The sequence below is a fragment of the Orycteropus afer genome, unplaced genomic scaffold (assembly GCF_000298275.1).
Source record: "Orycteropus afer afer isolate SDZICR_OR568_19922 unplaced genomic scaffold, OryAfe1.0 scaffold00038, whole genome shotgun sequence".
Lineage (NCBI taxonomy): Eukaryota > Metazoa > Chordata > Mammalia > Tubulidentata > Orycteropodidae > Orycteropus > Orycteropus afer.
In genome coordinates, this window is record NW_006921625.1 from 10,488,796 (window position 1) to 10,511,722 (window position 22,927).

Here is a 22,927-nt window from a genome sequence, read left to right on the forward strand (position 1 = left end):
GCGATTTGAAAAGAGATCCTGTTTATGAAATCTCGTGAAGCCAGACCTAGCCTCATCAGACAGGTCGGATGGCTGAGGCCCGGCCTCTGACTGTACCTCTGGGGGCCATCAGGCACTGGCTGGAAGAAAAAGCAGACAGCAGGGGCCCGGGCTCACACTTTCTGCTGAGCCTGTGCCAGGCTGAGCTTCTCTCCTGCCAGGAAGCTGCAAAACAGCTCAGCTCACTCAAAAACTCACTGCCGCCGAGTCAATTAGACTCATAGTGACCCCTCCTTGGGTTTCTGAGGCGGTATCTCCACAGAAGTAGATTGCTTCTTCAATCTTCTGAGGAGTGGCTGGTGGGTTTGAACTGCCAGCCTTCTGGTTAGTAGTCAAATGCCTCAGGCACTCAGCTCAATGGATAGCTCCAAAAGCCCTCCAATGTCCCCAGGGGGCTGTGGGCAGAAGGGCCACTGACCCTGCTCAGGTGGGATGGGGGAGTCCTTCTAGCTGCCAAGAACTGGAAAAATCTCAAGGTCCTTTAAAGGAGCCCAAGAACATTAATGGGGGGAGGTCCGGCCCTCCTCCCCATCTGCTTTACAGGGGTTCTTTGAAGCCCTCTGACCATGGGGACCCTGCCCCACGCGGTTCCCCGCTGGCTCAGCGGCCGGGGCTCACGTTGATGATGGCATCCGTCTGGATGTAGTCCATGTCCGAGTTGCGCAGCCCGAGCTCCTTGCCTCCTCGCTGGGTCGTGCTGACAATCCCGGTGGTAACCGTGTTCTGAAGGGAAAACGGACTTCCGATGGCGACCACAAACTCTCCTGGCCGCAGCTCCGAGGACCGGCCCAGCAGCAGGACGGGCAGCTTGCCCTGGGAACAACAAAGATGCCGTTGCCGACTCCGGTTCACAGCAAGCATAGAGACGTGGAGAGGGAGGAAGCCACACAGGCGACAGGCCACTCACAACACCAGGCCTCGTGGAAACTGAGTTTAGGACTAACAGCCCTGCCTGGGGCGAAGGCCTCTGGCACCCATGGTGATCGACCGAGTCCTGGGTGGTGCAAACAGGGAACATACTCAGCTCCAGCCAAACCTGGGCGGTTCGAGGCACCCAGAGGAGCCTCAGAGCAAGGCCTGGTGACCTGCTTTGAAAAATCAGCCATTAAAACCACAAAGCACAGTTCTCCTCGGACACATGTGGGGTCACCACGAGTCAGAGCAGACCCTGGCAGTGGGGTTTGCTTTTTATAATCAAAACCAAGCCCACTGCCGTCAAGTTGGACCTGACTCATAACGACCCCCTTTGGGTTTCTAAGGCGGTATCACTACAGAAGTAGATTGCCCAGTCTTCCTTCCACAGACTGGCTGGTGGGTTTGAACCACCAACCTTCTGGTTAGCAGTCAGATAGGCACTATGCCACCAGAGCTCCTCTATAATCAGACATCATAAGCTGAAAAAACAAAACCATACCTATTGCTATCATGTTGATCTGATTCATAGGACAGACTAGAACTGCCCCCATAGAGTTTCTAAGCCTGTAAATCTCTACAGAAGCAGACTCCACATCTCTCCCCAGAGTGGTGGTGAGTTTGAACCACTGACCTTATGGTTAGCAGCTGGTTGCTTACTCACTGCGCCACCAGGACCCCTTTGCAGGGAGTAAATTAATGCTGGTGCCTCACATGACAAGTGATGGGAGGTTACTTCATGGTCTCATCATGCCTTGTCTCAGTGGGCTGCACACCTACTAGGGGCATGGTAGATCCGTGAGGGACACATCTGTGTAACATATTTGGCAGATCCATGGGGGAGGGCAGGGATGGGGCAAAGGGATAGGCAAAGCATCCTAGGAGCCCGAGACATCAAGAGCCAGCACACAGACTAGGCTGCCTCTCCTCTCCTGAGGAGGCCCTCAACCAGGCCACGTGGCCCCGGCCTGGGCAGAGGATGAACCCAGGAAAGCCGGCTCCTCGGTGCCCAGAGCAGGCCTGGTAAGCCGAGAGCTACAAACTTCTCAACACAAAACAGGACAAAATAAAACCCGCACCAGAATAACGAGGACTGAGAGCCGGGTGGCAACCAAAGGGCCTGCTTCATTCCACAAGGATGGCTCCAGGCCCCTCCCTCTTCACCCCACTCTCATTCTCCCTCCCTACTGAGTTCCTTCAGCTCTTGTTCACTGGCCCCAAAGGAGTAGCTGCCCTGAGCAACATGGACCAGACCCAGAAAGCCAAGACTTAGCCCTGCTCTCCTGTAACTGCAACTCAAAGTCCCATGTTTGCCCACCTCAAACAAGAAAGAGGTGGGGGGCCAGAGTGGGGGATTCCAGTGGGCGGAAGCTGACAGGTCCTTTAGCACCTCCCCTGCCAAGAACAGAGCCAGATGGCATAGTGATCACCACCCAGTTATACCCAGGACTGCTCATCTTAAACTCAGACTCCATTTAACAGGTGAGGAAACTGAGGCTGAAGGAAGAGGGGGCTCCAAGATAGAGTCCTGAATGCAGACTCCTCTGCTACACTGGGCCATGCCGCAAGCCACCAGCCCTTCTCCCCCATCCCAAGAAAAGCAAGATTCTAACCAGGGAGACGCACCCACCCCAGGGAGATGCAACCCCTCGCTCAACCACCCTTGAGATATCCGAAGGGCAGCATTTGCACAGAGGGAAAGCTGGACAGACAGGAATGCACAGATAAGAAGGACACAGGGAGGGGGAGTTACAGGGAGATCTCTGTATTGCTGGGATTGTAATTGGGCCATGAAACCAAATGTGCACGAACCATTGAGAGTAAACCGAACCTGTTTTGTAAATGTGCATCCAAATCACAGTAAGAAAAAATACTAAAATATTCTTTAAAAAAGGAAGATGCTAAGTTAGAAACCTCCTGTGGAAGAAAAGGGTGAGGCAGAAGGGGCCCACCACTGAGAGCCGACTCTAAGAGACTGTGTGGAGAAGGAAGGCCTCTCAGGCCACTACGGAGAAGCCATGGTCAAGAGCACACCCCCAAAGGCCAGGCCACTGATCTGGAGTCGTGGCCTGAGATTACGCCCACTGTGAACCTGTCTCATCAGCTTCTTGTGAGAATTAAATGGTTTAGCATGTGAAAAACTGTGAAACGCTCTATGAGAAGATACGAAAGGGCTTTGTTCACGCTGCACCATCTGTGTTGGATATTGATGTCAGTGTTATTTAAAAAAAAACAGAACCCATCAGTTGGACTTTTGCCCGTGGTGACTCCATGTGCGTTACAGTGGAACCGTGCTCCATAGCTCCAATGGCTGGTTTCCAAGTCGATTGCCAGGCCTGACTTCTGAGGCACCCCTGACTGGACTCAAACCTCCAACCTTTCACACAGGAGCCAAGGGCATTAACCTCTGCACCATCTAGGTTGGTACTGAAGTCTATGCAAACCCACAGGAAATCTACCAACTGACCCTCCCACAGGGCGATGTGCACCACCCAGCCCTGCACCCAGGAATAGGCTGGGCAGAGCAGCTCTCCCTGAGTGACCCTTCCCCCCCAGGGCCACCTGAGGCCAGAGGACTGTGCAGCTCAAGCCCACAGCACTCCTGGCATCGCCCCCTCAGTCTGTGGCACCAGCGAGCTCTGTGCGGTGTGTTTACCCTGGGCCCACGCCAGCAGCCGCGCCAGCAATGACCTCATCCATCCCTGCGGCAAGTGTAAGGGAGGGCTGCGAGGCAGGGCTGGTATGCACCCTGGCCCGCTCAGGGAGCAGCCTACAAAGACACAACCGTCCTCCAGGGCTGGGCTGGAGCACCATGCCTGCAGGCCTGGGTTTGGCGAGGGGACTGGTGGAGAAGGCTTTGGGGCTGGGCCAGCCTGGCTGCCCAAGCAGAAAGACTTATTCTTCACCAACTTCAAGGCAAGAAGATCAAGATCAAGCAGAGAGGTGGATCCAGCCAACACTGGCTGCAGTTTGCAGTCCTGACTGGGAACCACATCAGAACCACAGGCGGGAGGGCGGTATTCACTGTGAGATCTTCCATAGTGCTGAGTTCATCCCACTCCTCCCTCCACCCCATACCCTCACCTAGCACCAGGCTCCTTGGCATCTGGGCCTTTACAGGACAAACGCAGACCATGCCCTCTAGCTTTTCTTCCCCAAACCTGCACAGGCCCAGAGGTTGTAGGCAAGAGGGCAAATGCTAGAGGGGCAGGAGCCATAAGGATAGAGGGTGAAGTCCCATCCATGCTCACTGGACAGGCAGGACTCCCACAGTCCCAAAAGACTCAGCTGGCCACATTCTTTGCTGGGGCCCAAAGAACCCAGGGACAAGCTCGTCATGAGCACAGTGGGGTCGGCCAATCTCAGGCGACCATATAGGCTTGGCCAAAGAGGACCAGTGACATGAGTTCAGGGTCTCCCCAAGGGCACAAGAGGAAGAAATGTGGTGACTTCAGTGGGTGGTACATTCTCAGCCCCTAATCAAAATGTTGGCAGTTCGAGTCTACCCAAAGGCATCTCAGAAAAAAGGGCCTGGTGATCAGGTCCAAAAAATCAGCTGTCAAAATCCTACAGAGCCCCGTTCTATCTACCCTGGCATACATGGGGTCCACGTGACTGGACAGCATCTGGTTTCCTGGTTTTTCAAGCAACCACGTAGCCACACAGACACCAATGGGCAGTACCACAGAAGAGCGGCATCATGGTCAAGTTTTGATTCACTCAAATACCTCACAGATGCTGAAGAGCAATAGACAGAATTTAGCAAGAGACACATAGCAAGGGGGTGCTGATCACGTGCAAAGTCCTCTCCGTTATGCGCATGCTGTGACCCTTTTACCTTCCGGATGACAAAGCACTTGCATGACAGTCTAGTGAGTTAGGGTGACTGTTCCCATTCCACTAATGTGGACAGTGAAGCTCAGAGTGACTTCACAGGCCATGAGCGGCCTGTCCAACAGCAGAGCAGGCCTCCCAACTCTCAGCCATGTACTCCCGGTCCATGTTGACCTGGAATTCTAACTACAGGCCCAAACTCTGCAGGGGTGGCACAGTGCACAGATTTCGGACCAGATTCATGGCTCCCTTGAGGTCCTAGTGTCTTTAGTGGTGTGTAGCCCTGGCTCCCCCTCAGATGCCAGCTGGCCACGAAAGCCTCAGGACTCCAGCCTTGTGCCTTCCTCAGGCTGACTGTCCTGACCACCACTACACTCGGCTGGCCACATTCCCACTTGGTCACTCAGCTAAGGAATAACTTAGCTGTCTAGCTGAGACCCCGCAGCAGGGGGATGACGGGAAGGAACGCAGGTCTGGCTGGCTGGAAGTGAAAAATCTCGCTTGGGCCTTGACCTGCAGAGGGTGGGGGACCCTCTGGCTGCTTCTTACTCTAATGACTGCTTGGCTGTCCACCAGCCGGTCTCCTCATTCCTTCACCAACCTGGCTCAGGCTCCCAGGACCCCTCAATGCCAGTCCCACCCAAACTGACCACTTTCCACCTCTCTCCACCTCGCTGCAAGGCTAGGAAGCCATCAAGCAGGTCTTCACCCTCTACCTGACCTAGGAGAAACCAGAGGGATAAGGAGGAGAAAGAAGGCCCAGAGGTTCCTTGTGATCAGAGCCACCAGCAGGGTCATGGGCATAAATAGTGAGGTGGAGGGTTCCTACCAAGTGATGAAAACCAAGACTCAGAGACTCAGACTCCACATCACAGCCGAGAAGGACTATGGAGACTGCAGCTCCCGCTTGGGGGGGAAATTCCCAGGAGAGCCCGTCAGGTTCTTAGTCAAGCTCACGCTAGCAAGAGAAAGGAGGGGGAAAGGGGAGTGTGGGGGGGAGGGCATCTAGGATGAAATGCTCAGATGTATTTCTTCACAACATGAGAGAGTGACTCTGGGAAAACATGAAATCCCCTACCATCTGCATCATCACCCACTGCTATCCATGGAGAAACAGCCCAGGGGAGGTGTCGGGAGGACTAGGTGTATACCCTAGCCTACCCCTTCAGGTTAAATGACTAAACACTAGCTGTAGGCAGGATACTAATCCTGTAGTGGATTTGACACTAACCCTTGGGAGAATATGGTCCATACTGTGATTAAAGGCTCTGACGGGTCATTTAGATTCAAACAAATGAAAACAGACAGGCCAGACAGGACGGACAGCAACAAACAGGCCCAGCAGCATTGCTTTCAGGAGACCTCGCCTCCATGCGAGAGAACATTTCAACAAACGGCCACTGAGTGTCCCCTTCGTGCCTGGTCCATGAACAGAAAGGTCAACGCAATCCAAGGCTCACTGAGGTCACTGTGCTCTGTCAGGACACACTGCAGGAAGGACAAAGCCCATCTTTCTCTCTCCACAGGGCCAGCTGCAGCGGACGCTTCCATTGGAGCCAAACACACAACACTACAAATGATCTGTGTGTATGAGGCTGTTGGCAGCTGCAAGTAACAGAAAACCCAACTCAAAGTGGCATAAACACCCACCTGTGCAGAGGCAGGGAGGTGCCAGGGTTGGTGACTCCAAAGGCTCAAGAACAACATCAAGGACAAGGCTCCCTGCTCACACGGTCAAGATGACCACCACCATCCCCGTGTTACAGAAAGTCAGGACAGTGCCCAGTGGTCGTAAAAGGACCTTTCCTCCCTGGATGTCTCTTCAGATAAGCAAAGAAACCCCAGAAGTACCTCAGCACATGCCACCTCACAGTCACTGTTACCCTGAGATGGCGAGAGATGCAGGGCCCTCAGACCCTTCAGGATTGATCTGAGTCAGGAGAGGGGGTCTTCAAAGCAAGAATGGGGTGGTTGTTGGAAGGGACACAACAGCATGGGAAACCGGTTCATTCTGTAGTGGTGACCCTAACACAAGCACCTAACGACATGCAGAGAAGATTCTCACAAATCTTCATACGAGGTTGTCTCTGGGTGGGGGCAGGGTTGGGAGCAAGGGGAGATGCCTGCTTAGAGGGTCAGAGTGGGATGCATGTGTTCAGAGCAGAGCCTGGCCATGTGGACACTGCCCCTCGGCTCTGTGCCCCGGGTACCAGTGCTTCCACTGCCCTGCTTCATGCCACGTTTACCGTTGACTGCTCCAACGGACGGATGGACAGGCCTCACGCTCCATGTGCTGGTGGCTGAACTGAGACTAGAAGCCCCATCCCCTGAGCCCCATTCCAGATGCTCTTTTCCCAGCCCACTCTGCCCACAGCTCCCAAACAACCCTGGGTGCTCAGTGCACTCAGCCAGCCCGTGAGGAAAGAGCTGAGAGCCCGAGCATCCCACAGAGATGTCCAGGACAGACAGAATGCAGAATACGGCAACTGAGGTCAGGAGAGAGGGTGGCCAATGGGAACAGAGACAGCTTGTCCTTTAGTGAAGGTGCAGGCCATGCATCTTGGTGGGCGTTTGTTGAGTCCCCGGGCAAAGCCAAGTCGGGGGTTTGCAGCGGGGCTGTGTAGGACATGGCCTCTCACAGGGATGACTCAAAACTGCTGAAATTCCCCCAGTCGGAAAACTCTGGCCTGTGTGGAGTCAGAAAGCACCTGCTGGACTAAGGGCTTGTCTTGGCCTTACGTTCAGCAGCAGTCAACGTGGTGCAGTTTGGTTCCGCACAGACCCACTGTGACTTTGGATCAGTTGGCTGAGCGCTCTGGGGCTCACTCTGTGGCGGTCATTAGGTGCCATCAAACTCAAGTTGATTTCAACCCATAGTGACTGAAAGTGGCACAGTAGAACTGCCCATAGGGTTTCCTAGGCTGTAATCTTCGGCAGGCCTTCCCCATGGAATCGCTGGGTAGATTTGAACCTCCAGGCTTTCAGTTAGCAGCCAAGTGCTTAACCACTGAGCCAACAGGGCCCTCGATCTCATTTACCACCGCTAAAATGGGCTGTTGAGGCTGACGATATCCAAGATGATCCCAAATCCGACTGACTGGTTTCTAACAGATCTATCAGACGATGTACTGGTTAACTCATGTTCACCTCGACCGCACTGTGGCACCCAGTGTTCAGTCAAACACTAGTGTAGATGTTACTGTGAAGGTATTTACATGCAATTAACACTTAAATCTGCCAACCTTAAGGAAAGCAAAAGCAAATTGCCCTCCATAATGCAGGTGGAAGGAGCTCTGGTGGTACAGTGGTTAAAGCATTCAGCTGCTAACCAAAAGGTCAGCTGTTCAAACCCACCAGCCGTTCCACAGGAGACAGTCGAAGCAGCCTGCTTCCATAAGATTTACAACCTTGGAAACTCTATGAGACAGTCACGTAGAGTCATTAAAAATCAGAGTCAGCTCTACGGCCATGAGAGGAATGCAGGTGGGCCTCGGGCAATCAGTTGAAGACCTTCACACCAAAAACAGGTCTTCCAGGGTAGCAAGAGTCTGCCTCAAGATTTTAAGTAGATATCTTGCCTGCGTTTCCAACCTATTGTCTGATCCATGGCTTTTGGACTTGCCAGCACCTACTAGGGTGTAAGTCAATTCCTTGAAACAATTTTCTCTGTAGGTAGACAGACACCAACATACTGTATTTTTTGCATAAAATGTGCCCATGTAATGCACACGTGCATGTACGCATATGGTGCACAGGAAACTAACATGTTGGGGTTGGGTGGTTTGCCAAAAAAACTGTGTAATGTGTGCATTATTTGCACAGAAATATAGTATTGACCTTACTGGACCAGTTTTTCTGCAGAATCCTGACTGAGAAAGCAGACAACGGTTAAATCACCAGGATCCAAACAGGCACCAGAGTCCTTATTCAGTTTCTTTTCCTACAACTCCCCAACTGGGGTGAGTGATTCCTGCAAACTCCTACAGCTGCAAAGGGAGGGAGGAGTTCTGGAATTCTCTGGCCACTGACTCAGGCAAGTAAGCCTCCTCAGAGGATCACAGAAAGCCATGACCCATCATTTTAGCTTCTGGTCAGCTTGGATTTTGCGTAACAGCCCTGGGGTGCTCATTTCATTGCAACCTTATTCCTCAAGTGTAAGGAGAAAAGAGCAATAAGATAAACAAAACCAAAGCTGAAGGGAAAACCAGGAACTTCTTATTTTTTGTAACCTAATGAGGCAAGTCAATTACTTCTTTCTCCCCCATAAAATGTAGAAAGTGATCCTGAGTTTCAAAAATATTTTTGTTGCTGAGTCGGCATAAGACTCTCAGGCCACCAGCTGCCCAGCACACTTGTTTTCGAGGGGCTGGGGTTTCCAGCCTGGTCCTGTGTCGGTTGAAGTTTGCTTCAAAGGCTAATGTTGCAGCAACTGGCTGCAACTCAGCTGAGTGAGTCAACGGTGCCTTCTGGAAACAGTTAGGCTATCCTTTCATTTTCTTTCAAAGCTATGCAACGGAAAAATGGCACATCCCCGATCCCCAGCAAGAAGTGCTACAGAACAGGCGTGCTCCTACCAGAAAATGACTAGGGCCCTAGGAGGATCACTGAAGAGGTGTTAGCATCTAAAGACTTGCTTGAGACACAAATACGCACGCGGGCCTGTGATGCTCACCATGGACCAGGGATGGACCAGGAAGGTGAGCACAGGGAGAGGGAAGACAGTGCAGGGCTGAAGAGTCAAGGACGGTGAACACGGATGGACCGAAGATTTGCCAGAGCCGGGCTGCTGGGGGACAGGACTGCCTATAACAGTTGAGAGCCACGGTCCCTGGTGTCTGCAGCACTGAACTAACGGCCAAAGGCTCCTCGTTACCCACGGTCACCTAGAGCTGGTGCCCAGGATGAATCATTCTTTTCAATTTATTGTTTACATTTTTAAAAGATGTATGTCCTCTGTTACATAAAAATACTCTGAGCTGGCCAGTGATACAGAGCATATTATAAGCTGATTGAACATACAGCTCTGAGCATAACATGGAGGCATAGGAAATGCTGGCACCACAGGCCAGTGGTTTCTGCGAGCTGCCTAGGCGACAAAGCTAAGAGAGAAACGCTGAGTCATGCGTTCTTGTTTTTGGATTCCGCTGCCTTATTTAACAAAGCTGGCTTGTTAATTAGCATGTTAATTAGCATAAGAAGTCCTCAATTACCAGATCATCTGATCGCTCCCTTGCCAAAGAAAACCATCTGGACATTTTAGAAAAGCCATTTTGGGAAAGGTCTGGATCCTACCATGCACATGAGGGTGACCAGATCATTAGAGCCCTTTGCACTATCAGACTCTCAGGAAATAAGACGCTGGGGCTGCCCCGAGTCTGAACAGGAGCCGTGAGGAACCAAGGCCAAGAAGTAACGTAGACAACGCACAGAGGAGTTGGCTGAAGGGAAGCTGGCTGGTGTTCCAGATGGCCCTGACAAACCCACTGGGCAGTAATGGGCAGCTTCTTCAGCACAGGGCAGAGAAGGGCACTAAGCAACCTGGCCTCCCAGGCATCCCTCCTCACCTCATTCCCATCCTGGCCGGTCTGTCCTTCTCATGTCCGCCGGAAGTCCCCTCCTGAGAGACACGTCCCTGCCTACCTTCTCCAGGTCTCCCCAGCCTCCACCTTCTGCCTCTTGCTCAGCTTGGGTCCTTGTTGTACCAATCACCATGTTTACTGTAGCTCTCCTGGTTCCCACACTGGACCTTAAGCCCCATAGGGAGCAAGATGTGACCCCAGCTCATGGCTGCCACCTTCTCAGCACCTCCTCCAGGGCTGGGCCCAGGAAAAAGAAACGGTTGCCATAGAGTTGGCTCTGACTCGTGGCAACTTCCCTCAGGTGTCAGAGTAGAACTGTGCTCTGTGGAGTTTTCAGTAGCTGATAGTTCAGAAATAGATGACCAGGCCTTTCTTCTGAGGCACTTCTGGCTGGACTCTGGAAGCCAACTTTCCATAGCCATCGTGTATGTTAATCGCTCACACCACCCAGGAACTCCTGTGGCCAAGCAAACACTCAGAAAACACTGAAGGAGTCAGTAAATGAAGACACAGATGACTGAAAGAATAAACAAACCCAATCTCAAAAGATCCATCTTGGAATTCATTGATAGCACAGAGAGATGGGAAGAAAAAGGGAATCTGACTAATCTCGCAAGGCCGAAGCTTCACCTTCAGCAGAAAAGCACAGTCCCCCCAAGGGAAAGGGAGAATGAAGTCAGCCTTTTTTCATGTTCCCCTTTAATCGATTCGTGTTTCACTTCTTGATTCTTAGGAGTGTTTCTCTATCCACTAGCATGCCCAGCTGCTCCAATTCAAGAGTCAATCATTTAACACTGCAGCTGGCAAATGTTTTCTGTAAAGAGCCAGACGGCAAATATTTTCATCTCTGCAGGCTACCAACTCACCCCTACCATTGCAGAGCACCTATAGATACTACGTAGACTGGGCAAGGCAGTGTTCCAATAAAACTTTATTTGCAAAAACAGATGGAGGGCCAGGTTTGGCTGATTTGGCCCACGGACCATAATTTGCCAACCTCGATGCTAGCATATTGCCACACATTCACTAAACTGTCAAATGGAAGAAACTGACGTCTCTCCCTCAGTGAAGTGGGAAAGGGTACTTTGCTGGTGAGGGCCCTACAACTTGGGCACTGCTTTGTCAGACCCATAAATAATAAAGAGAAAGCCAAAATGAAAAAGGCATTACCGTATTGAGAGAAAAACATAGCCAAGGAATTTCTTTCACAGTCAACTAAGTTCTTGACTCGGGGCCAGGGACACATAAGGGCCCTAGTTTTAATAGTTTGAGTAACTAAGCATTTTCACATTAAAAAAACAAAAACTAAGCTAAACCTATTGCTGTCAAGTTGATTCCAACTCATAGTAAACCTACAGAACAGAGTAAAGCTGCCCCTAGTGTTTCCAGTGCCGTAATCTTCATGGAAACAGACCGCCTCATCTTTCTGCCGCAGAGCAGCTGGTAGGTTCAGACCACTGGCCTTTCATCTGTAGACAAGTGTTTAATCATTGTGCCACCAGGGTTCCTTCTATCAACAAGGCTGGTATTTGTTCAATATCCTCCACTGCTTCCAACCAGAGTTCGGTTTCTAGAAACTGTAAAAGCCTGCTGCCACTGAATAGATTCTGAATCAAAGCTACCCGGTAGGAGAGAGTGGAACTGCCCCACAGGGTGTCCAAGGCTGTCCTCTTGATGGAAGCAAAGCCCAAACCAAACCCACTGCTGTAGAGTCAATTCTGACTCACAGCACCCCCTAGAGGACAGAGTGGAACTGCCCCACAGAGACTCCAAGGCTGTCATCTTCACGGAAGCAAAGTCCAAACCAAACCACTTCTATAGAGTCAAATCCGACTCACACTGCCCCTAGAGGACAGAGTGGAATTGCCCCACAGGGTTTCCAAGGTTGTAAAACTTTACGGGAGCAGATTCCCTCTTCTCTCCCCTGCATCACATTCCAGAAGGAAATGCCATCAGGACATGAAGCCACGTCCCCAAGAGCCTCTGGACAAAGGCTTGACAGAGAAGCAAATGCCAGCTTCTACTCTCTGCCCGGTTTAGATTACCTCATGAAATATTGATCCTGGCCCCTAAAAGCAGTAACAATCAATGCAGTAACAGAGTCCTTGCTCCATCAGTGAGGCCATGGTGTCTTTAGCAAGTGCTACGGCAGTGCTACGAGTTCTGGGATAGACCCCGACTGAGGGGGTGAGAACAAAGAACCCCAAATGGAAAAGCACAGAAACAACAGGAAGGAGTAACTCAGGCGGGCGAGCCACATTCCAGGCTCCCAGCTGCTTGACGAGAGTGAGCGACAGACTCAGAGCCGGGAAGTGACCGCACAGCTTGCCGTCATCTGACTCACTCTGGACAAGCTCATGCAGCCCCGACAGGCCCCTGACAATCAGGCTGCCTGAGGAGAGCTGGCTGAGGGCTGCACCCAGTGTGAGTCAACAGAGCACATGCCACACCCTTCTCTTAACAGGGTCCCCGGGGTGCTGCCTGGGCAGATTCCCCACATTAGAGTCCAAGGGCTGGCCCGGAGAAGGCCAGAGGCTGCTCAGAGGCATCTGGGACTTCCACACAAAAGTCCTGCCCCCTTGGCCCCAAGTGACCTGTTTCTGAACTTCTCCAAGACCAGTGCTGCCAGCCCTTCCTGCCCCATCAGCAAGCTCAGCAGCAGATGGGCCTCCGAACACAAGCCGGCCCCACCACCTAGGTTTCACCTTCAGCCACTTCAAACAGCCTGTGGTGACACCTGGCCCGATGGTGGTATAGGACCCACACAGGCACCAAGGGGAAGGACGTAAACCACCTCACAAGACTCAACCCAGCGGTCTGAAAATATTTACCTGGCTGCTGGCGTCAGGGAAACGCACCCACAGCCATGCTCATCAGCTTCCCAACACTTTGAGTCCCCAAAGGTCACAAAGCTGCTGACACCATCTCTGTTCAAGCCCCATGCAGTTTATGGAAGGACAAGCACTGGCCGAGGGGTTTGCAGTAAGGGAGTGCCTGTAACCAGAGTACTCTCAACCTCATCATGGAGAAATGGGGGAGAATCTTGGGCATGAACCCTGAGAAGCCTTCGGTTCTCCATGAAGCAGTTAGCCTTGCTGGAGTGGCATCACCAGGGTGGCTGTCACCCCCTGTGGGCAGGGCCTGCCAGTGAACGTCCCCCCTGGCGGATGGAACGGCCTGGCTCAGCTGACGCAGTCCTGCTCCTCCCAAGGCTCCCTGAGCTCCTCCCCTCTCCCAATGGCCAAGGCAGAAATCCTCCTCTCTGCCCAGTGGCAGGTGTTGTGGCCCACATGACCACACCCTGACTGGTGGGTGGGGAGGTGATGAGTTACGGTGACAGGTGACACCAACCCTAGTGATGCCAGCCTCCTCCTACAGGGCTGGCCCACCTGCTGCCACCACCATGGACCTCAGGGGTCACTTTGGTGTCACCCGCTCTGACAGTGTCAGAGGGTGTGACAAGCATCCCCCCTAGTGACCCCACTGCCTTGTTGCCTTCTGAGCAGAGGGTTTCTGAAATCTGACTCTCTCCTTGAGCATCTTGGTGGTGGTGTGGTTACCCCTGAGTCAGCATCATCTCACAGCAACCTTACAAAGAGCACTCAAACAAACAAACAAAATGTGTCGCCATGGAGCTGATCCCAAGTCATAGCGATTCCATGAGTGAAGAGCAGACCTGCTCCAGAGGGTTTTCAATGGCTGTCACCTTTCAGACACAGAACGCCAGGCTTTCTGAGACATCTCTGAGTGGATCTTTCAGTTAGTAACCAAATGCTTAACTGTCTGCCCCACCCAGGAGCGTGGCTTGAGCACCCATTACCTGAAATATGGACAAAACAGATGTAGTTCATCAAACTACCAGCAGAGGCAAACTTAACAACTGAAAAACGCCATTCTACATTCTGTAAAAGCACGAACAAAGAATGAACAGTGAAAGGACAGTGTTGTTGTTAGGTGCCACTGAACTGGTCCCGACTCAAAGCAGCCCTGGGTGCGACAGAATAAAACCCTCACAATCATTGCTGTGTTTGAGCCCACGGTGGCAGCCACTGTGTCAATTCATCTCATTGAGGGTCTTCCTCTTTTCTGCTGGCCCTGCATGATGTCCTTCTCCAGAGAACGGTCCCTCCTGATAACAGGTCCAAAGTGCGTGAGGCGAAGTCGCGTCATCCTCCCTTGTAAGGAGCATGTTGGCTGCACTTCCTCCAGGACGGCTTTGGTCACCCTTCTGGCCGTCCACGGAATAGTCAATGTTCTTTGCCAACGCCACAATAAAAAGGCATCAGTTCTTCCTCGGTCTTCCTTACTCACTGTCCAGCTTTTCCATGCATATCTAAAAAACACCATGGCTTGGCTCAGGCGCACGTCAGTACCCAAGGTGACATCTTTGCTTTTTAACACTTTAAGAGATGTTTTGAAGCAGATTTGCCCAATGCAATATGTCGTTTGATTTCTTGACTGCTGCTTCCGTGGGCACTGATTTGGATCCAAATCAAATGAAATATTTGATAACTTCAATCTTTTCTCCATTTAGCATGATGTTGCTTACTGGTCCGGTCATGAACATTTTTGCTTCCATTATGTTGAGGTGTAATCCATACTGAAGCCTGGAGTCTTTGATCTTCATCAGTAAATGCTTCAAGTCTTTTTCACTTCCATTAAGCAAGGCTGTGCCATCTGCATACCACAGGTTGTTAATGAATCTTCCTCCAATCCTTATGCCACCCACGTCCTTCTTCATATAGTCTAGTTTCTCAGATTATTTGCTCAGCATACAGATAAAGAAGTATGGTGAAAGGATACAGCCCTGACACACACCCTTCCTGATTTTAAACCTCACAGTATTCCCTTGTTCTGTTTGAATGACTGCCTACAAATTCTGTATGAGTACAATTAAGTGTTCCAGAATTCTCATTCTTTGCAATGTTATTCATAATTTGTTATGATCCACACAGCTGAACATCTTTGCATAGTCATGAAACACAGGTAAACATCTTTCCAATATGCTGTGCTTTCAGCCAAGGTCCAGCTGACATTAGCAATGATATCTCTCATTCTACATCCTCTTCTGAATCCTTTTGAATTTCTGGCAATTCTTTGTCAATATAGTGCTACAACCATTTATTTTAAATTATCTTCAGCAAAACTTTACTTCATGTGATATTAGTGACAGTATTCAATAATTTCTGCATTCTGTTGGATCAGCTTTCTTTGGAATAGGGAAAAATTTGGATCTCTTCCAGACAGTTGGCCAGGCAACTGTCTTTCAAATTTCTTGGCATAAACAAGTGAGCATGTGCAGTGCTGCATTAGTTTGTTGAAACATCTCAATTGTTATTTCATCAATTCCTGGAGCCTTGTTTTTCACCAATTCCCTCTGGGCAGCTTGGACTTCTTCCTTCAGTACCATTGGTTCCTGATCATATGCCACCTCCTGAAATGACGAACATCGACCAGTTCTTTTTGGTACACTGACTCTGTGTATTCCTTCCATCTTCTGTTGATGCTTCCTGCATCATTCAATAGTTTGCCCACAGAATCCTTCAATATTGCCACTCGAGGCTTGAATTTTTTCTTCAGTTTTTTTTTTACCCTTGAGAAATGCCAAACATGTTCTTCCCTTTTGCTTTTCTAACTTCAGGTCTTTGCACATTTCATTATAATACTTTACTTTGTCTTCTCGAGCTGCCCTTTGAAATCTTCTGTTCAACTCTTTCACTTCATCTTTTTTTTCCATTTGCTTTAGCTACCCTCCATTCAAGAGCATGTTTCAGAGTCTCTTCTGACATCCATTTTGGTCTTTCCTTCCTTGCCTGTCTTTTTAACCTTTTTCTTTCTTCACAGATGATGTGCTTGATGTCATCCCATAATTCATTTGGTCTTTGGTCATTGGACAGACTGGGGTTATGTGTCCCCAGAGTACTGGGGGTGGGGTGAGAAGTAGCTAGAATAGTGGGTCAGGGAAGGGCTGGCTACAGGGGGGTCTTATTAGGCCCTGAGAATGGAGTTAGCCATGTTAAAACTGGAGGAAGACTCTCCTGGGGAGGGAACGGCCAAGGCCCCCTGGCACAGTGCTGGCATGACGGAGGAGGAGTGGGTAGCCAGGCAGAGTGAGCGAAGGCAGAGGGGGAGGGCAAGGCTGCGGAGGGAGGGAGGACCCCCTGAGGTGGCCTTCAAGGCCCGCACGAGGAGTTACAATTTCTTCAGGGAGTGGGAAGTCTTTAAGGTTGCACACGGGATGGGCCATGAGCTGAAAGAAGCCATTGTGTGGGGGACATGCTTTTCTTGTTTGGTTGGAATCAGCACAGCTAGAAAACGGTTGTTATGAAAGTTACTGTCCCCTCATCCCTCCAGTATTTCTACCCTCTGTTCCAGTCTTAAGAAACCAAATAGCTCTCCTTTCCATTTCTCCCCTCAAAACTGCTCAGGAAAAAAAAAAAAAAAAACTGCAGGGATAAAACACTGCTGTTAGATGAAAGTTAAAATATTCTGCAAACACAGCAAGTGGCGTATGTTAAACACATTTGGAAACAGTTTGTTTGCCTCAAGCTGAACTAGTTTGCCCTAGAAGCTGCTTTCTATTAAAATGTTGACACACACCCTGTTCCTACTTCCTGCAGCTGACGGGTCTCTCCACACTCGTGCTGGCCACATCACAGGTCCCAGGACACAAGACTCAAATCCCAGGAGCAAGCACAGAGGGTTGGGGACAGACCCGGCCGGCGGGGTGCTTGCCGAGTGTCTCCCCAGGTTCCCCCGCCTGAGTATCAGCTGAGAAAGTGAGAGCACATGTGTCCACACAGCAGCAAGACGAGTTCTTTGGTCACAAGCCCAGAACCGTTGCTGGCAACTGGAAGCCACGGGGGACTTCCTGGAGATGAGAGGTATGCTCCAAAAATGTAGGGAGGAGCACAGACTGGGGCTCAGACAGGGCAGTGTGGGCAGGGGCTCAGCAGCTGGAACCAACGGGCCACATCAGATTCACCCATGTTAGCTGTGGTTGCAGTAACATCCTGCTTCAATCCCCAGGGGAGCATCTGCTTGGTCTCACTGGGTCATGTGTCTGCCCATGGCCATGGCGGATAGGGTCCTGTGACTGATAGTCCCACCAAGTCTGTCCAATGGGCGAGAGTCAATGTTGGCTCCTACTCCCAGAAGAGGGGGATGGATGTCTACCAGATGTCCCAGAGAACTTCCATTTAATTAAAATCATCAAGAATACCATGTTTGGGAGAACAGTGACTATTCGAGTAACGGTGAACTCTCTCAATGAAATCATGATGCTGGGGAGAACTGGGCCAAGATGATGAGCCCTTCCAAGGTGGTGATGGGCCCATCAACGTGGTGAGGTCACATGAGCTCCATGGGGTGAGCCATGAACTGCCCTGGGCAGGCTGGACATGGCCTCACCCAAAGACCCCATTGGGAATTATTTCCACTCGTTAAGCCCAGTTTTTCTTGGTTCTGTTCTGCTTTTTGTGACTTCTCCTGATCTGTCTCTTTTGTTGTTGCTCCTGACATGACACAATACAATGCGAGCTCCCTCCCTCTCCACCACCAGCATGTAGTACACCACGTGCTAGGGCGGTTGTGTGCATGGACTCCCCCACGTAGGAGTTCTCTCCCAACCCAGGGCGACTCATTAGCAGCCAACCTCCCTTCTGCCCTGCAAAGAATCTATCACCAAAGCAAAGGAGCAAAGGAGAAGAGCTGGAGGGGAGTCTCACTGTCCCCACTTCCAACCACCATCTGCAGAAAAGTCATAATCACAGACTTCAGTCAGTGGAAACCAGTCTTTTATGTGGGTGCCGACAATTAACTTCCTTTCATTTCCGAGTCCATTTTGAAACACTGCATTATTTCACCCTGAAATTTATAGCCACTCTCTTTTGGGCTGGAGACACACATCAAACGGTAGGCTGTTGCTGGTGCTGCCAGGCTCCACGGGCAGTGAGGGGTCAGGCAGAACCCTCTGCACAACTTGTCACGGAGCCCCTCCACCTCCTGCAGCGATGACATGAGGGTAGGCTCCACCTTGGCTCAGAATCAGAAAAGAATGGCCCCCGGCCAGAGGCAGTTGCACGGATAGCGCCCACGTGTTCATACGCAACATGACTCAATGGGAGCAGCTCCCTGTGTGCCCAGGCCTGACTGCTGGCCCCTCCCAGGGCTCAGGGAGCCGAGTGGCCCCACATGTGGCCACAGGATGTGCTACTCCGACCAGCCTGCATCCGGTGAGACAACCACATCCTGGATGCTTTTTCCAGTGGCTTGTTCCCAAATGGGGACACCCCACCTTCCTGCAGGCTCGTTAGAGGCCAGCTGTCCCGCCACACCAGCTTCATCCCAACAGTGGTGGCCACGGGCTCAGGCACTTGGGTGATAGTGGCTAGCTTAGGAGGCTGGGCCATGAGGTGGTCACAGCCCAGGGACTTGCAGTCACTCATCTGTGTCCTCGACCTGCATCACTGAGGAGCTATAAAACACAAACTCCTGACACCCGTGCCAAAGCCCAGATGAACTTTCCCTGGAGGACAGACATTGTGCTAATTCAATCTGATGATACTCGATTTTGATTGGATCACCTGTCTAGCAGCTTGTTGTACTGTGATGCTAGAAGCTACGTCACCAGTATTTCAAATACCACCCGTGGTGGACAAGTTTCAGCGGATCCTCCGGGCTAAGACAGACTAGAAAGACAGACCTGTCAATCATCTTCTGAGAGTCAGCCAGTGAAAATCTCCTGAAACACAGCTGGATGTTATTGTCCGATACAGTACTGACGATGAGCCCAGCCACACGAGTGGTCGTGAAGATGGCAAAGGACCAGGCAAGCCTCCATTGTGTTATCCACAAGGTCCCCATGAGTCAGAGCTGGCTCAAGGGTAACAAGCAAAACCACAAGATGGAAAGGGCCAAGCAAAGGAGCAGAGTCGGTCTCAGCCCACTCACAGTCCAGAGAAAAGTTAGACAAAAATACTGATGAGACCAGCAACTCCCTCCTAAGTACGGAGCCAAGAAACAAGACATCCACAGAGACTTTATTCTCAAAGCCAAGAGCTGGAAACAACCCTAAAATCCATTAACAGAGCGGTTTTAAAAAAATCCATTAACAGAGTGATTTAAACATCGTGGTACATCCACCCAGCCGAAAGCTGCTCAGCAGTGCCAAGGGACAGATCGCTGACACAGCAGGAACACGGGTGAATCTCACATTGTACTGAGACACCAAAGGGTACAGACTAAGATTCTGTTTATGTGACATTCTAGAGCAGTCTGTGGTGACAGAGGACAGAGGAGTGGCTACATTGGGAGAGAACCTTCTGGGTTCTGTAAGAGTGCTACAACTTGAAATGCATGGTGGTTACTTGGGGGTGCATACATTTGAAAATCCAAGCAGGTGGACACTTGAGATTAGTGCATTTTATTGTGTGTAAATTACAGCTCACCAAAAACATGGGAGGAAAAGGGAAGAACGGAGGCATGATGAGGGAGAAGTGAACAGCAACAGATAAAATGGGAACAGAAGAGGGGCCGTCCCCTCCTGTCCCCATGCCTCCCCCAAAGGGCAATGCTGCAGGTGTTTAAGATCTGTCAGGACTGAGGTCTCCAACATTCTAGGGGCATCTCTCAACCATGGCACAGTTTGACCGTGTGTACCCACACCCACTCCTACCAAAAATGTGCTGGGATAGTCTTAGCTGGAGCAGAGGGGCTGTCACAAGCAGACAGATGGCCTTTCATAGAGGGGGTGTCACATAGTCGTGACAATGTGTTCAGAGAGAGCGTGACCGTCCCCACTTGACAGGTGGAGAAACCCAAACTTCACAGGTTGAATAACTTACCACTTACCTTTTTACCACAGCACTCTGCCCAACAACTTGGTACAACAAAAAGAAAACTCAGTAAAGGGTCCAGAATAAATATCACCCTACTAAAGGCTAGACAAGGAGCTCTGGTGGCACGGTGTCTAAGGCACTTGACTGCTAACCAGAAGGCTGGTGGTTCAAACCCACCAGCCACTCCTCAGAAGGAAGGTTGGGCAATCTACTTCCGTAATGATACTGCCTCGGAAACCCAAGGAGGGGTTGCTATGAGTCGGGTCCGACTCCACGGCACATAACAACAATGAAGGCTAGACTGACTCCCACCTTGGCACTAACGCTTAAGCATGCAACTAGCTGAAAGGCTAGTGGTTTGAACTCACCCAGAAGAGCTTCAGAAGGAAGGCCTGGTGATCTGTCTCAGAAAAGTCACAGCCTTGGAAACTGCTGAGTAGCTCTACTCTACACACATGGGGCGCCACAAGTCAGTGTCAACTAGACAACTAACAACAAAGATTAGCTTTAGGTCCCCAGATGAAGGAAAGGGTCCGCGCTCCACTATTAACCTACAGGTTAGCAGTTCAAACCCACCCAGTAATGCTGAAGAAAGGCCTGGCAACCTGGAACTATTACAGCCGAGAAAACACCGTGGCGCAGTCCACTCTGTAACACATGAGGTCACCGTGACTAGGAATCAACTTAAGAGCAAGGGGCTGGATTTTTTTCTTCTTTTTTAATTTGTTCTTTTTTTTTCCAATAGAGTAGTTATAATGACCCAACATGTCTTACTTGTCTTAGATGTTGGACAAGCCCTGGTTCCATCCTGCACCACCATGCTCTGCTGTAGGGCCTCTGGCAGGTCATGTAAGCTCACTAAGCCAGTTTCTTCCTCTATGTTGTTGTGCGCCAGCGAGTTGAGTCTGACTCCTGGTGACCCTATATGACAGGGTGGAATGCCCCTGCACAGGATTTCTAAATGCAGATAATACAGCCATCTTGCAGATTAGGTAGGTGAATGTTAGACACTAGGGCAGAGCCAGGCCCAGAGTGGAACTTATCCAGTAGAAGTTTTCATGATTATATTGTGACTGAAGACCACATTTTGGAAGAATGGTTGCTAGTGGACATTGCACAGTAGCCTGATAGAAACAACACACAACTGTGACCTTGCTGAAGGCTGGTTACCCGACCAGGCCCAAAGCCTGTTTCTGCTTCACCTCTTAGGCCTGTGCCTCACCATATAGCTATGCAGAGGGTGGAGAAAAGCACGCGGGGGTCAGGGAGGGTAGTGTGCTTACCGCGGGTTTTCTGAATGGCTGCTTGTGAAGGGACCAGGCTGGGGCAGCAACCTTAACGCTGTGGGGAGAAAAGATCCAATACCCAGAATCCTACACCCAAGTACAGGCAGAGCCGTTCTAGAAGGCAATGTCCCCAGTAAGCCAGTGTTCACCATCACATATGAAAACAGCCTGTGCAACAGCACACCCATCTGATTCACAGCCAACAGGCAGGTAACGTTTACTCAGGTAGACAGCGAGCCAAAAAGGGCCCTGCTGCCCTCAGCCTGTGGTCCTTTCCTTAGAGGTGAGAGGATTCCAACCTACCCTGGATCTTCATTTCATGGGAGGTCTGGAAAATCACAGGGATCTGAGGACACCAGGAAGGCCACCTCACTGCTCAGCCACCAGCCACCAAACCTCCCTCAACGCGGCCGGTGCTGAAATGGGGAATTTCCGATAATCCAGGGGGAGCTGGGTTTAACTTCAGACAGGAAGGCTTTGCTAAGCAAATCAACAGAACTAAAACATTGTAAAGAGGATGTTTAAACAGAAAGCAAATGACTTGCAAACACATCTCCCAAGCTGAGTTCACCAGGACTCAGTTTTACCCCTTACCCAAAAAAAGTCCGATTTGCAGATAACCTGAGGAAGCCGCACATTATAAGCCTCCTGTGTGTCGGAGTCGTGCGCACATTAGCATATTAAAGGCTCTGAGAAGGCCTGTGAGAAAGAAGTCTGGGAACTCTGTTTCAACACAAGGTTTCCACAATATTTTAAGTACAGACCATTGTTTAAAACACATGGAGGGGCAGTGGAAACCCTGTAGCCTGCTGTTTGTTTCCAAGGCTGCTGGTGACAGTGGCTCTGCTCATTATAAATACCGTTGCTCCACAGCCTGCTTAAGTTCCATGTACGCTGTGAACGCACAAAGTATCCATGAAGGGGGACATCGAGCTCAATTGGCATAACATACTACACAAAACATTGTTCCACCTCCTACTTTGGTGAGTAGCGACTGGGATCTTAAAAGCTTGCAAGCTGCCATCTAGATGCAACGATGGGTCTCTCCTCATCCACAGCAAAGAAGAATGAAAAAAGCCGAAGATTCATGGAAACAATTAGTCCTAGTGACTGGTACACCATGCGATCCGCAGCCTATATGACTATGAGACCAGAAGAACTAGATGGTGCCCGGCTACCACTGTCATCCACTCGGAGGGGGATCTATGTAGGAGATCCTTGATAGAGAGGGAGAACAATGTGGAACAAAACTCAAAATCATTTAGAAAAAAAAAAGGGGACCAGGTTTGCTGGTCTGATAAAGCCTGGTGGAACTACTGAGCCTATGGCCCCCAGCTGCCCTTCAGGTCTGGAATTCAACCCACACCTGTGGCTTCCAGCCAAACAAAAGACAGACATATGAGCTGAACATGTACTTGAGGTAGATACACTCCTTGGA

At 50.6% G+C, this 22,927-nt stretch overlaps 1 protein-coding gene across 1 annotated transcript in view; it reads right to left on the bottom strand.

Annotated features, from left to right (window-relative positions):
• HTRA1 (HtrA serine peptidase 1) overlaps nt 1-22,927 on the bottom strand; it is a gene marked incomplete at its 5' end in the record, with an annotated part of 66,050 nt that overhangs the window by 7,237 nt on the left and 35,886 nt on the right. The window contains one exon of the mRNA XM_007936912.1: nt 658-852. Coding sequence (XP_007935103.1) covers nt 658-852 — 195 coding nt within the window. The remainder of the gene's footprint in view (nt 1-657; nt 853-22,927) is intronic.